General features: G+C 44.9%; 1 protein-coding gene across 1 annotated transcript in view; it reads left to right on the top strand.

Moving 5' to 3' along the window:
- Positions 1-8,467, top strand: part of HSD17B2 (hydroxysteroid 17-beta dehydrogenase 2) — a 51,440-nt gene extending 42,973 nt beyond the window's left edge. Inside the window, exons 4-5 of the mRNA XM_069497793.1 lie at positions 2,065-2,202; positions 8,021-8,467. Coding sequence (XP_069353894.1) covers positions 2,065-2,202; positions 8,021-8,376 — 494 coding nt within the window. The 3' untranslated portion in view covers positions 8,377-8,467. The remainder of the gene's footprint in view (positions 1-2,064; positions 2,203-8,020) is intronic.
- Positions 8,468-12,826: the final 4,359 nt, after the last annotated feature.

Genomic DNA, 12,826 nt, shown 5'->3' on the forward strand with positions numbered 1-12,826 from the left:
AGTCTGAGATCAAGGTACCAGCATGATCAGGTTTTGGTGAGAGCTCTCTTCCTGGTTTGCAGATGGCCACGTTCTCACTGTGTGCTCACATGGTGGAGAGGGAGAGAGGCAGAGAGAGCTCTCTAGTGTCTATTTTTAAAAGGGCACTAATCCCACCACTGGGGCTCCACTCTCATGACTTAATTACCTCCCAAAGGCCCCATGTGATGGTACATCTCCGAATACTATTGCATTAGGGGTTAGGGCTTCAACATATGAATTTGGGGAGACACAATCCAGTCCATAGCACCTCCACTCTGCAGGTAACCACTGATCTGCTTCTCTTGCTAGAGATGAGTTTGCATTTTCTAGAATTTTATGCAAATGGAATCATAACAGAGAGTACATAGTCTTTTTTTGTTTGGTTCTTTCTCTCACCATAATTATTTTGAGACATCCATGTTGTTACATTTATCAAGTTCATTCCTCTGGATGGCAGAGTTGTGTTCCCTCCTATGGCTGTACCATTCACCCAGTGGATGCTTCTTTGACCGTGGAAATCATTGCCAAGACTGGGAGCCCTGATGTCATGAGAGTCCCTCAGTACTGTGAGCCCTCACTGTCTTCACCCCTTCACAATGTCAGTGTCTTCCCACTGAAGACCACCAGGAGTGCATCCGGATTCATTTCCTAGGGCTGCTGTAACAAATTATCACAAACTGAGTGGCTTCACACAACATAAATTTACTCTTTTGTAGTTCTGGAGGCCAGAAGTCTAAATTGAGATGTTAGCAGGGCCGTGGTCCTTCTGAAGGCTCTAGGAAAGCATCTGTCCCTGCCTCTTCCAGCTTCTGGTGGCCCGAGGTGTTCCTTGGCTTGTGGCAGCACAACCCCAATCTCTGCCTCCATTCGCGCGTGGCCTTCTCTCCTGTGTCTCTGTGTGTCTTCTCCTTTTCTGTCTCTTTGTAGGATGCCCATCATTAGATTTAGGGCCCATCCCAATCCTGGATGATCTTATCTAGAGATCCTTACCTGAATTACATCTGCAGAGAGCCTTATTACAAATAGATCACTCTCATTTTCTGGTTTCCCTAGATTCTGCCTTTCATAGCTCCTTCCTTACAGCTGGTCCAAGAACAAACCCAGTTTAGGGCTCCATCACACTAGCTTCTAAGCCAAATGTGATTTAGGTGGGATAAAAAGCATCTGCACCAGCCCTACCATAAGCCCTTCATCACACTGTCTTATGGAGATGCCTTACAGTTCCCCATGGTGTGTGTGTCATTTCCCACTGCAACAGGTATGAAGCTCAGTTTGTTCAATTACAGGTGCCGTAGTGGGTTGAATGGTGGACCATCCCCCCAGAATGTATGGCCACCTGGAACCTCAGAATGCAGGCTGGTCAGGCTGGAAGGTCAGGGACTGGTGGGCAGATACTCTTTTGTCTTTCCTAAATCACATTTTGTTTAGAAGTTGTGCAAGATGGAGCCTTAAACTTGGTTTGCCATTGTACCAGCTGTGATGGGGCGCTGAGGATGGCAGTAGCAAATGGGGCGCTGAGGAAGGCAGTAGCAAATGGGGGGGCTGAGGAAGGCAGTAGCAAATGGGGAGCTGAGGAAGGCAGTAGCAAATGGGGGGGCTGAGGAAGGCAGTAGCAAATGGGGAGCTGAGGAAGGCAGTAGCAAATGGGGGGGCTGAGGAAGGCAGTAGCAAATGGGGAGCTGAGGAAGGCAGTAGCAAATGGGGAGCTGAGGAAGGCAGTAGCAAATGGGGGGGCTGAGGAAGGCAGTAGCAAATGGGGAGCTGAGGAAGGCAGTAGCAAATGGGGGGGCTGAGGAAGGCAGTAGCAAATGGGGGGCTGAGGAAGGCAGTAGCAAATGGGGAGCTGAGGAAGGCAGTAGCAAATGAAGTCACATCACGGGAATAGCCACGAATGTGTACTTTCCTGGGCACAGAGGCCCTTGTCTGCCTTAATCACTGGTATTAGTGCCAGTTCCTGGCATGCAGTAGGTGCTGATTAATATTTATTGGATGAAAAAATGAAAACACCAGACTTAAGTTTTTTTCCTCCTGTTTTTCCCATAGGAGGGGTACCATGTGACAGTCTGGCAGCCTATGGTTCATCAAAAGCGGCTCTGACCATGTTTTCATCAGTTCTGAGAAAAGAGCTTTCGAAATGGGGAGTTAAAGTCGCTGTCATCCAACCTGGAGGCTTCCGAACAAGTAGGTCTCTGAGCCCCACAGTGTTCATCCTGGAAGGGGTCCTGAAGGTCCCCTTGGTCTGACAGAGCACACACGGAACCCCTCAGTGTTGTCAAAGGTGAACATGGTCAGACATAAGCTAAAATGGCAAAAACAGATTTTGCAGTGTAACCACCAACAGTAGGGAAAGAGGTCAGCTCCATTCTGATTTGTGCATTTTAAAGGGAGAATGAGGGAGTGGAGAGAGCAGGCCTCAGTAGAGTCTAGCAAGTGGAAAAGTACAAACGGTTGGCCAGTGTCAACGCAGTGGGACCAGTGATGACTGCCAGTTGCCTGTTAAAGAAGTCAGGATTCTATCCTCCCACAGAAACTGGGATGGGACACCGAGAGCTTTTCCTTCTTGGTGATTCCATGTCAAAAGAATGGCTCTCAGGTCCTTGAGAGAGATACTTCTGAGTTGCAACAGGTACAGATTTACGATTGTGAGTTCTTTTTAGTGAGCGCTCCAAGAAAGGGAGGTCAGGGGTGTGTTAGCTGGAACAAATAGTAAATTTTCCTGGCAGGGTTGAGCCTTCTCAGGCAGGCATTCTGGTGAGTGACTGATGTCATCCTTATGCTGCTGGAAGCTGTATTAGAGTTTGATCAGGTCTCTTAGTGCAGGTCATGTGTCCAGAGTTCTTCAGTTGTCAGTGTCTACTCAGGAGGGGTTGGGGTGGGCAGGCCTCTTCTAAGAAGCAAGAGGCAAGTGCCAGGTTCTTTAGTGTTTGGCTGTTCCCTGCTTCTTTCCACAAAGGAATTGCATTTGTTGGCTCATAAGGCATAAGCAAGCAGGGGCCATGCTAAGTTAGAGTCTAGGTCCCCTGGTGCCTACACAGAATAGGACCTTTCTAGGACTCACGCTCCCTTCCTCAATGGCAGGGTTTTATTTGACCTTTGGGAGCACAGCTTCAAAATGGTCCTAACTAACTCTTACCAGTGCTCTTCTCTTCCCATATGTAATCAATTTTCAGTGCCCCTCTCTGTCCATGTATAATCAATTAGCTGCATATCAAGTTTGTTTATTTAGGTTTAGAGCTTATTTTCACTTAAAAGTTTGCACAGATACTCTGGGTAGCGTTTATTAGTCTCTCATTTCCATTGGACAAGATGATTTCTTTTCCGCCAAATATTTGGAAATGATATTTTTCTCCTCTCTGAAGAATGTGACCTACCTCCCCTCCATCCTGGCAGGAGATGACCATTTTCTCTACTCTCTCCCTGAATATCTGAACTCTGGACAGAGGCAGACTCCCCTAAGGTTCAGTCCTTAGTTCTGGGCCAGCAAACATTTAATTAGTGATTTAAGTGAAGATGTAAAAAGCCATGTCTGATAAAAGACCACAAACTGGGAAGAATGGCTAATGTACTAAAGAACAAACCCTAAAGGTATGAATGTTAATCCAAATGCATGAGATAGAAATCTAAAAAAAAAAACCAAACAAAACACAACATTGAACTTTTGGCTTGAAGCACTTGACAGTTGGAGCCTCTTAAGGTTGTGGGGGAGGTGCGAGAGAAAAGGACATCAGCCACTCGGGTGGAGAGGCTGGACTGGGGCAGGAAACATGGAGAGAAGATGAGTTCTTTTTTTTTTTTTTGAGACAGAGTCTCACTTTGTTGCCCAGGCTAGAGTGAGTGCCGTGGCATCAGCCTAGCTCACAGCAACCTCAAACTCCTGAGCTCAAGGGATCCTGCTGTCTCAGCCTCCCGAGTAGTTGGGACTACAGGCATGCACCACCATGCCCGGCTAATTTTTTCTATATATATTTTTAGCTGTCCATATAATTTCTTTCTATTTTTAGTAGAGATGGGGTCTCGCTCTTGCTCAGGCTGGTCTCGAACTCCTGAGCTCAAACGATCCGCCCACCTCGGCCTCCCAGAGTGCTAGGATTACAGGCGTGAGCCACCGCGCCCGGCCAAGATGAGTTCTTGAGAGGAGTTTCCAACTTGGGGACTCCCTGGGTGGGGAGGATAATTGATAGAGAAGCAGAGTGGGTCAAAGATGAAGCCAAATGTGCTAACCTGAGAGCCTGGGATACAGAGAGAGGAAAATCAGTTAGGACCATTTTCAAGCTGTGCTCTCAAAGGTCACCAGGATGATGGGGAATTTGAAACCAGGTCCCTAGGGGCACCCCCTGGGTTCTTTCTTTTATACCAGACTGTCCCCAGTTTAAAGTAATTTGATGAGCTTGCTGAGGGTAAGAGACCAGAGATGAGAAGACAGAACTAAAGTTTGGAGAATGCCACCTCATATTTATATTTAATTGAAGGTGGGAGCAAGAAAAGGAAACTTTAGGGACACAGACAAAGAACTTCGGAAAACACTCAAGGACACACACCATTTTTTTAGTGACCTATAAGAAAAATAGCTAAAACATATTGCATGGGTCATCCAAAAGACCATCAAGATGGCTACATAGTAGAAAAGAAAGTTTTCCTGGCAACATCAGTTTGCAAATTGGGCAGAGACAGGCTCTGGTGTGTACCAAAGGTGATCTTTCTTTGAAGAGGGAAAGGGCAGGTTGTGTTTTATGCCTCACAGGGTCCATGTTAAGCAATACAGTCATACATATTCAGCAGGTTTGGGAGAAAAGCTACACATATTTATGAGAAGTGTTGAGTTCATGTACAATGGGTAGACATACATCGCATGTTCACCTTGGCATGCGTTTTTAGCATTAAAATGAGGTGGAATTTGGCTCTTTGCATCAAAAGGTGAACTATAGGACACAAAGACAGGATGTGCAATCTCTGTAAGCTGGCTACAACAGGCTTGAGGTCTACATTTGCTTATAGGGAAAGAATGTTTGTAAGGCTGGTCTTCTGTTCAATCAGAGTTGTAATGGTCTGGTTGTAAATCAATTAGGAAGGGTCTGACAATTTGCCTAATGTTACCAAGAGCTCAGCACTTGTCCCCCAGGCTGCATCAGAAGAACGAGGACACATGGTTTGAGGAGAAGGAAAGAGAAGTTTATCAATTTGCCAGCAAATGAGGAGGTTGGCAGATTCCCATCTTTATGTACCAACATTCTGCCTCTGAGCAGGAATACAGAGCTTTTAAAGGGAAGATTTTCAGCTTCAGTTTATTGCTGTTCAACCACAGTTAATGGTTCTGATTCATCCCATCTTTGGCTAAAACAATCTCGTCCTCCGCCCAGGCCCAGACTATTCCCTTAAGCCATCTCCTGTGGTACTAACAACAAAGGACAGTCCCCTGCTCCTCCCCACCACCGGCCTGAGGCAGGGATGCAGGTTTTAATTCCCAAAAGGAGTAGGGGACATTTTAGAGAGACAGAAAACGTTTTTACCCTTTTTCAGGCATTCCCCCTGTTACACTAATAGCTCCTATTGTTAGGGAGTCTAGCAAGAGAGTGTTTTTTTCTTGTAGTGGTAGGAATTTAGGAAGTTGCCGTGCCTTCTAAGCCCTGTACACTCCACCTATGGGTACCTTTTGTCACCCCTAAAGAGAGCTTTGGGGACTCTGAGCAGGGTACCCACAAGAATGGTCAGAAAGTCCATGAAGTGTTTAAAGAGCAAGGAGGTGGAGAGGAAAAGGAACGCCCGGCTTGTGAAGGCAAGGAGAGGGAGAGGTAGCAGGAGAAACAGTAGTTCATGCAAACATGTTTTTCAAGACTTGGGATTCTCCAGAGTCATTGTCAGGATAATCATTTCTTTAAGTATGGTGCATGCCTTCATGAAGTGCCTTCATGAAAAGAAAAGAGCAATTGAAAGCCCATTTGCACTTCCATGAGTGTAATTGGACTTTGCTGGCTTACATTTCACAGCTAGGTGCTGGCCAACACCCTCCTCCTCCCAGCCCTGGCAGGCAGGAGTCACCAAGCTAACAAAGGTTCATCCCCACAGTAATCCAGAGCAATCATGCATTTTGCAGGAGACAGTATGGGTGGCTACAACCTTCTTGGAAAATAATCTGGCAGTAGCTATTAAAATTCAAAACGAATGTGCCTTTTGACCAGGAGGCACTCTGGGGACACTTGCCAACAGAAATAAAGCCTAAGTACAAAGGGATAGATTGTGCAAGTCTGTTTACTGCGGCATCGCTTTTAAAGATGAAACTCAGGGATGATTGGTTGACTGAAAGCTTTTCAATGGAAAATTCTGTTGCTCTAGTTTAAATCTATAGCCATTGACCAGAAGGGGGATCTGTGATTTATTACTAAGGAAAAAAAAAAAAAAAAGTTAGAAAGAAAGAAAGAAAAGAAAAGAAAAAGAAAAAGTGGCCGGGCGTGGTGGCTCACACCTGTAATCCCAGCACTCTGGGAGGCTGAGGCGGGAGAATCCTTGAGCTCAGGAGTTCAAGACCAGTCTGAGCAAGAGTGACACCTCGTCTCTACTAAAAATAGAAAGAAATTAGCTGGATAACTAAAAATGTATAGAAAAAATTAGCTGGGTATGGTGGCACATACCTATAGTCCCAGCTACTCAGGAGGCTGAGGCAGGAGGACTGCTTGAGCCCAGGAGTTTGAGGTTGCTGTGGATAACTAAAAATATATAGAAAAAATTAGCTGGGTATGGTGGCGCATACCTGTAGTCCCAGCTACTCAGGAGGCTGAGGCAGGAGGACTGCTTGAGCCTAGGAGTTTGAGGTTGCTGTGAGCTAGGCCGACGCCACAGCACTCTAGCCCGGGCAACAGAGCGAGACTCTGTCTCAAAAAAAAAAAAAAAAAAAAGGAAGAAAAAGAAAAAGAAAATTCCTGGAAAATATAAAACTGTAGTATAATCCTTTTTGTCTTTTTCTTTCCTGGTAAAATAAAATTAAGCCAAAGCCTTCTATGTTTGTATAAACAAGGAGGGAATGTAAAGGGCTTGCAAAGCTGTTAGTTACCTCAGAGGAGATTCATTTTAAAAATATATACATCTCCTTATTATTCACTTTATATAATAAGCAGGCATTGCTGCTACATTTTAAGTAAATGTATATTATTTAATCTTATAAAAAAGCAGGCATTGCCTCTATATTAAAAGATATTTATATTTAATCATGTAATTTATACATTAAAATTTAAAGCTTTATTTAAATTATATTAAAATTACATTTAATACATATTTTAAACTTAAAATTATGTTTATTGTATAGATAACATATTTAAAATTATGCATTTAACTTTAAACATGGAAGTAGGCATTTCTTGTTTATTAAAAATTATATATGTTTATATGTATCTATTTACATACACTATATTACATATAGTATATATTATATTGTAGACATTGTATTATGTATTATATTTGATAGTCACCAAAAGGCATACTAGAATGTTAGTGGCAACAGTACTGTAAAAGTCCCAAATTGAAAACAACACAAATGCCCATCACAGTCTAATGGATAAATAATTTATGGCATATTTATGCATAAATTGCAGCAAGGAGAGTCACCACACAATACCTGGATGAAACTCACACACCTAATGTTGAGGAAAGAAGTTGACACAAAAGAGTAAGGACCATTTATATGATGCCATTTCTATAATGTTCAAAACCAGGCAAAATGAATCTATTTCGTTAATCAGGACGGTGGTTACTGGGAAGCGGGCTGAGAGGGGGACTTTGAGGGTGGGGTCTTGTTCTGTTCTTGATCTGTTTGCTGGTGACACGGGCTACTCAGTTTGTGCAAATCCAATGTGTGCACTTTTCCGTATGCAGGTTTAAAAATGATGATGAATACCATTGTAAAGCACATGTTTTAAAAGGCATTTGCAAACGGCCATCCTTCCCAACAGAGGCCCATCCACAAGCACATGCTTCCCAGCCTCTGACCCTTCTTTTCCTCTCGGCCCAGGTATCGCAGGTACCAGCGACATGTGGGACAAGCTGGAGAAGGATGTCCTGGACCACCTCCCGGCCGAGGTGCAGGAGGACTACGGCCAAGAGTACATCCATGGGCAGCAGAGTTTACTGCACATGATCAGCGCGCAGTCCTGCCCGGACCTCTCCCCGGTACTGCAGGACATCGAGCATGCCATCTCCGCTAAGAGACCCTCCGCCTTCTACGCGCCGGGAAGTTACCTGTGGCTCTGTTTGGCTTCCTTTTTGCCTGCTATTGTATTTGATTATATTTCGAAGAAACTGCTTGGTGCAGGACGGCGCCTGCCCCGAGCTCTAAACGTGCCCACCTGGAAGGACAAGGCCACGTAGGCAGTGGAAAACCTAAAAAGAGCGGGAGATGTTATATTCTTGGCATGAAAGGGAAACTGTGAGCTTCCCATTAAAGTTGTTTCCTACTTTACATTCCCTGTGGAATTTGTCATTCGAGTGGGACTTAGCGGTGAGAAGGCTGGAGAGTAGCACTGGGCATCGGGGGAGAGTGTTAAGTGAGGACCTACTATGCACTGGGCACATTTCAGATATTCTGTCTTCTAGTTCTCATCAGAGAACTGAGCTTGTTGGTATCTTCACCCCTACTTAATAAGTAAGAGAATTAAACATCAGAGAGGTTCATTGTCGCACAGATAGCAAAAAGCAGACTCAGTATTCAAATCCAGGCTGCCTGCCAAGAGAGGAAGATGGGAAAGAGAAAGATGCAGACAAAGAGAGAGAGGGGGAAGGGAGGAGAGAAGGAGGAAATGGCAAGCCCAGCAGTCCAATAGACCCCCAAAGCCCTTGTCACTGTGTGTTAATATTCTGTAACTACTCCATCCAAGGTGCTGGATTTATTGTAAACCATCAGGGCTCCTATGCCTCCTCTCCCTTCCTCTACCAGGAGCTCTGGAGTGAATAGGGTGAGGTCTTTCATATCAAGGTTGGTCCTAGAGACCTCTTGGCAGATCCAGGGCACCGTGGCCGGCTGGTTTGGTGTCCGTAGCAACCATCACTGTTGGCTCCATCTGAGCACTCCAGGATGGAAAAGCCAGCATTATTACACGGGGAACCTTAGTCAAAGAGAGCAATGCCAGACATTGCTAGATAAAGGGGTGTGGCCAGGTATGGCCAAAGGGAAGGGGCTGGTGGGCAGAGGGTGCAGAAAGGAAACCAGAACACCTTGCTCATTGTGAACCTCTCTTTGTTCCATTTTCTTTATAGCATATGGAGGCTCTTTTTCTATTTTCCATGGAGGTTTTGTGAGAGTAGATAAAATGACAATGCTCTGCAATTATTCCCAAAAGAAAATAAATAACCATATGGTAAGATAAATATTTATGGAATATTAATACAATATATTTTAATGACTAGTCATGATGACTTCCCAGTGGTTCTTCACCATTGCTTCACAGCAGAACAGAAAGAAGAAATTAATCAAGGTTTAAGTGTTGATTTCCATTATAGGCACTTTCTGCAGGCTAGTGTTGTCAAAGCCAAAGCTTCCATTTGCATGATCCAGGTATTGCTGAAAGAGAAAATGACTTGTATAACCTACAGTCCAGAATTTGGAAGAATACTGAGGAGGCTGTGCTTCACTAAGAGTCAATGGTTATTAAAGTATGGTCCCTGGACCTGAAGCATTAGCATCACCTGAGGACCTGTTAGGAACGCAGATTCTCAGGAGCCACTCCAATTCTGTATTTGGTTCCTATCTATGGCTGCTGTAACAAATGACCATACACTTAGCAGCTTAAAACAGTATAAATGTATTACCTCACAGTTCTGGAGGTCAGAATTCTTACGTGTGTCTTACAAGGCTAAAATCAAGGGGTTAGCAGAGTTGTGTTCCTCCTGGAAAATCTAGGGGAGAATCTGTTTCTTGCGTTTTCTGTCTTCTAAAACCTGCATTCCTTGCATCACTCCAACCTCTGCTTCCATCATCACATCTCCTTCTCTGACTCTGACTCTCCTGCCTCCAAGGCCCTTCTGATTATATTGGGCCCACCCAGATAATCCAGGATAATTTCACCATCTCAAGATTCTTAATTCAATCACACCTATAAGGTCCCTTTTGCCATGTAAGATAATATATTCATATGTTTCAGGGATTAGTGTGCCATTATTATTGTTAAAGACCATTATTCTACTGACCACACCTACTGAGTCAGAAATGCTGGGGATACAGCCAGCAACCTATGTTGTAACAAGCCCTCCAGGTAATGGACACTCACATTTGAGGACCTCGACTCTAAGCCATAGCATGTGAGAGACAGCTGGAGACATCAAGAGCACTGAGACATGAGTGTGGGGTCTATCTTCTGTTCTGCAGCTTCCCCAGGGTTGAATACTTTATCAGGCATGGGAAGAAGGTGCTGAATAGAGACTCAGATGAGTGTGAGAATCCCAGATCAGAGAAGCTCCTAGCTGGTTCCCTGCAGGAGGGCTTCCACGTTATTTTGGAGTTACATGGGAGGGAGCCAAATAAACCACAGGGTGGCCAATTTAGCCAGAGAACGACTGACACTCACTGCCCCCTCCACCCCTGTCATGGTCCATGCAGGCTGCTATAACAAAATACCATAGGCTGGGTGGCTTCTAAATGATAGAAATTTATTTCTCATAGTTCTTGGAGCTAGGAACTCCAGGATCAAGGTGCTGGCAGATTTGGTATCTGATAAGGCCCACTTCCTGGTTCATAGACTGCCATCTTCTCCCTGTGTCCTCACATGGTGGAAGGGGAACAGGGTCTCTCTGGGGTCTCTTTTGTAAGGGCACCTATCCCATTCATGAGGATGGAAACTCCCAAAGGCCCCACCTCTTAGTACTATTGCATCAGGGATTAGCTTTCAATATATGAATTTTGGGGGAAATATAAACGTTCAGTCCATAGTGCTCATCATGGCTTCTTTGGCTTTGGGTGGGAATGAGAAAGTCTGGAAAAGTTGCTGAGGCTCCTCAAGACGGTAGGGAAGAGAGCTTGGAATTAGGAATGAGGGTGCCTGGGGGGTGGCTGGAGGAGTGCTGCAACAGAGGCCACTGGGTGGGCAGCCTTGAGCTGGGGCTAAAGTGAGGATGAGAAATCTCAGCTGGAGGATGATTCAAATGCGCTTTCCCTAAATGCTGGGAAAATACATCAGCCCTTAGGGACCTAGATTCTGAGGAAAGGAGCAAGGAAAAGAGAAGGCAAGGAGGGGGGAGTGGTGGGGGGAGACTCTTGAATTGCAAATTCATCTGGAAGACTCTGTTTGAAACCAGAAAGGACAAGTTTACCTGAAAGCATTAATAAGAATTCAAATATATTTCAGTTTTTGAACAATACATACAGTTTTTTGGAAAACAAAAGAGACCAAGTATGACATACAAAAAGCCTTCATGCCTTGACCATGTCTGCACAATAATTGATGTCCCTAGTTCATTGTAAGAAACCACTAAGAGTTAAGAGCAGAGTGAAGGCCTTAATATATCCACAATTCGTTATATTCTTGGGGGGGGGGGGCTTAATGAAAAAGCAATTCAACAATGGGACCCCTGGCAAAAAGTATTTCCCCTTCTCCAGCCCTGCTGTTCTACTCCAGGGCAGGATGCAAATTAATACCTGGCTACACATCCTTACCTGTGAAACCCCACCCATCCCTCTTTATCTCTTCCCTTTCTCTATTTTCCCAGTGCTGCCAGCAGGAAAATGGACCATCCTCACAAGAGACCCAGGATAAGAGGGAGGAAATAGGAAAAGCATCCAGTGAATATGTGATTTATTTTATTGCATAGGGAGCTGATAAAAGGCCCACGAATAAATTTTATTATATTATTGGAATGGAACATTAAGTTTCATCAGTTTCATTATACTGGTGATAAAGCCCATGTCTGGCATGCCAATACGGATGGTGTAATTCTGAGAAAGAGAAATTCCACACAAACAGCTCTGATGGGGTGGTGGTACCTCCTGCCCACTAAAAGTCTCTGGTCTAGCTCACATATAATGCTCCACTCAGGGATTTAGGACTCCTGGACAGTTGCTGCAGAGACAGGCTCAAAATAAAGTATTTCTCTACTGATTTGTCTTGTAGGCCAATATCTCCCTGTTGAGATCTCTGGGATCATGGGTGGCCATGGCAGAACTAGATGGGTGTTTCTGAGTCCCACCAAAATAACCAGCGGAGAATTCCACGTCAAGACATAGAAGCAAAAGGAAGAAAGTGAGATTGGGACGGATGGGAAAGTTGAAGACAGAGAGACCTCAGTATGATCGCAGTGTGATGTTGCTTACTTCTTTGCCTGCCCTGCATCCCTTCTCTTTGGATTTTGGTGACACTGTCAGTCAAGGGGCCCCACCTCCCCACCATGGGGTGGGCACGGGACCCAGGCTGGCCCCTCATCCTATACCCTCGGCTCCAGTGATTGGTTGAGGGATGGGCACATGACCTGAGAAGGGCCAATCAAAGATTTTGGTGGGAGGATTGTTAAAGAGCACTGGGAAGCCAGGCGCGGTGGCTAACACCTGCAATCCTAGCACTCTGGGAGTCCGAGGCAGGAGGATCACTTGAGCTCAGGAGTGGGAGACCAGTCTGAGCAAAAACAAGACCTGTCTCTACAAAAAATGGAAAAATTAGCCGGGCATGGTGACCCGTGCTACTCAGGAGGCTGAGGCAGGAAGATCACTTGAGCCCAGGAGTTTGAGGTTGCCATGAGCTATGATGATGCCACTGCACTCTAGCTGAGGCGACAGAGTGATAACTCTGTCTCAAAAAAAAAAAAAAAAAAAAAAAAAAAAAAAAAGTGGGAGGGG

This window comes from Eulemur rufifrons, chromosome 23 (assembly GCF_041146395.1).
Source record: "Eulemur rufifrons isolate Redbay chromosome 23, OSU_ERuf_1, whole genome shotgun sequence".
NCBI lineage: Eukaryota > Metazoa > Chordata > Mammalia > Primates > Lemuridae > Eulemur > Eulemur rufifrons.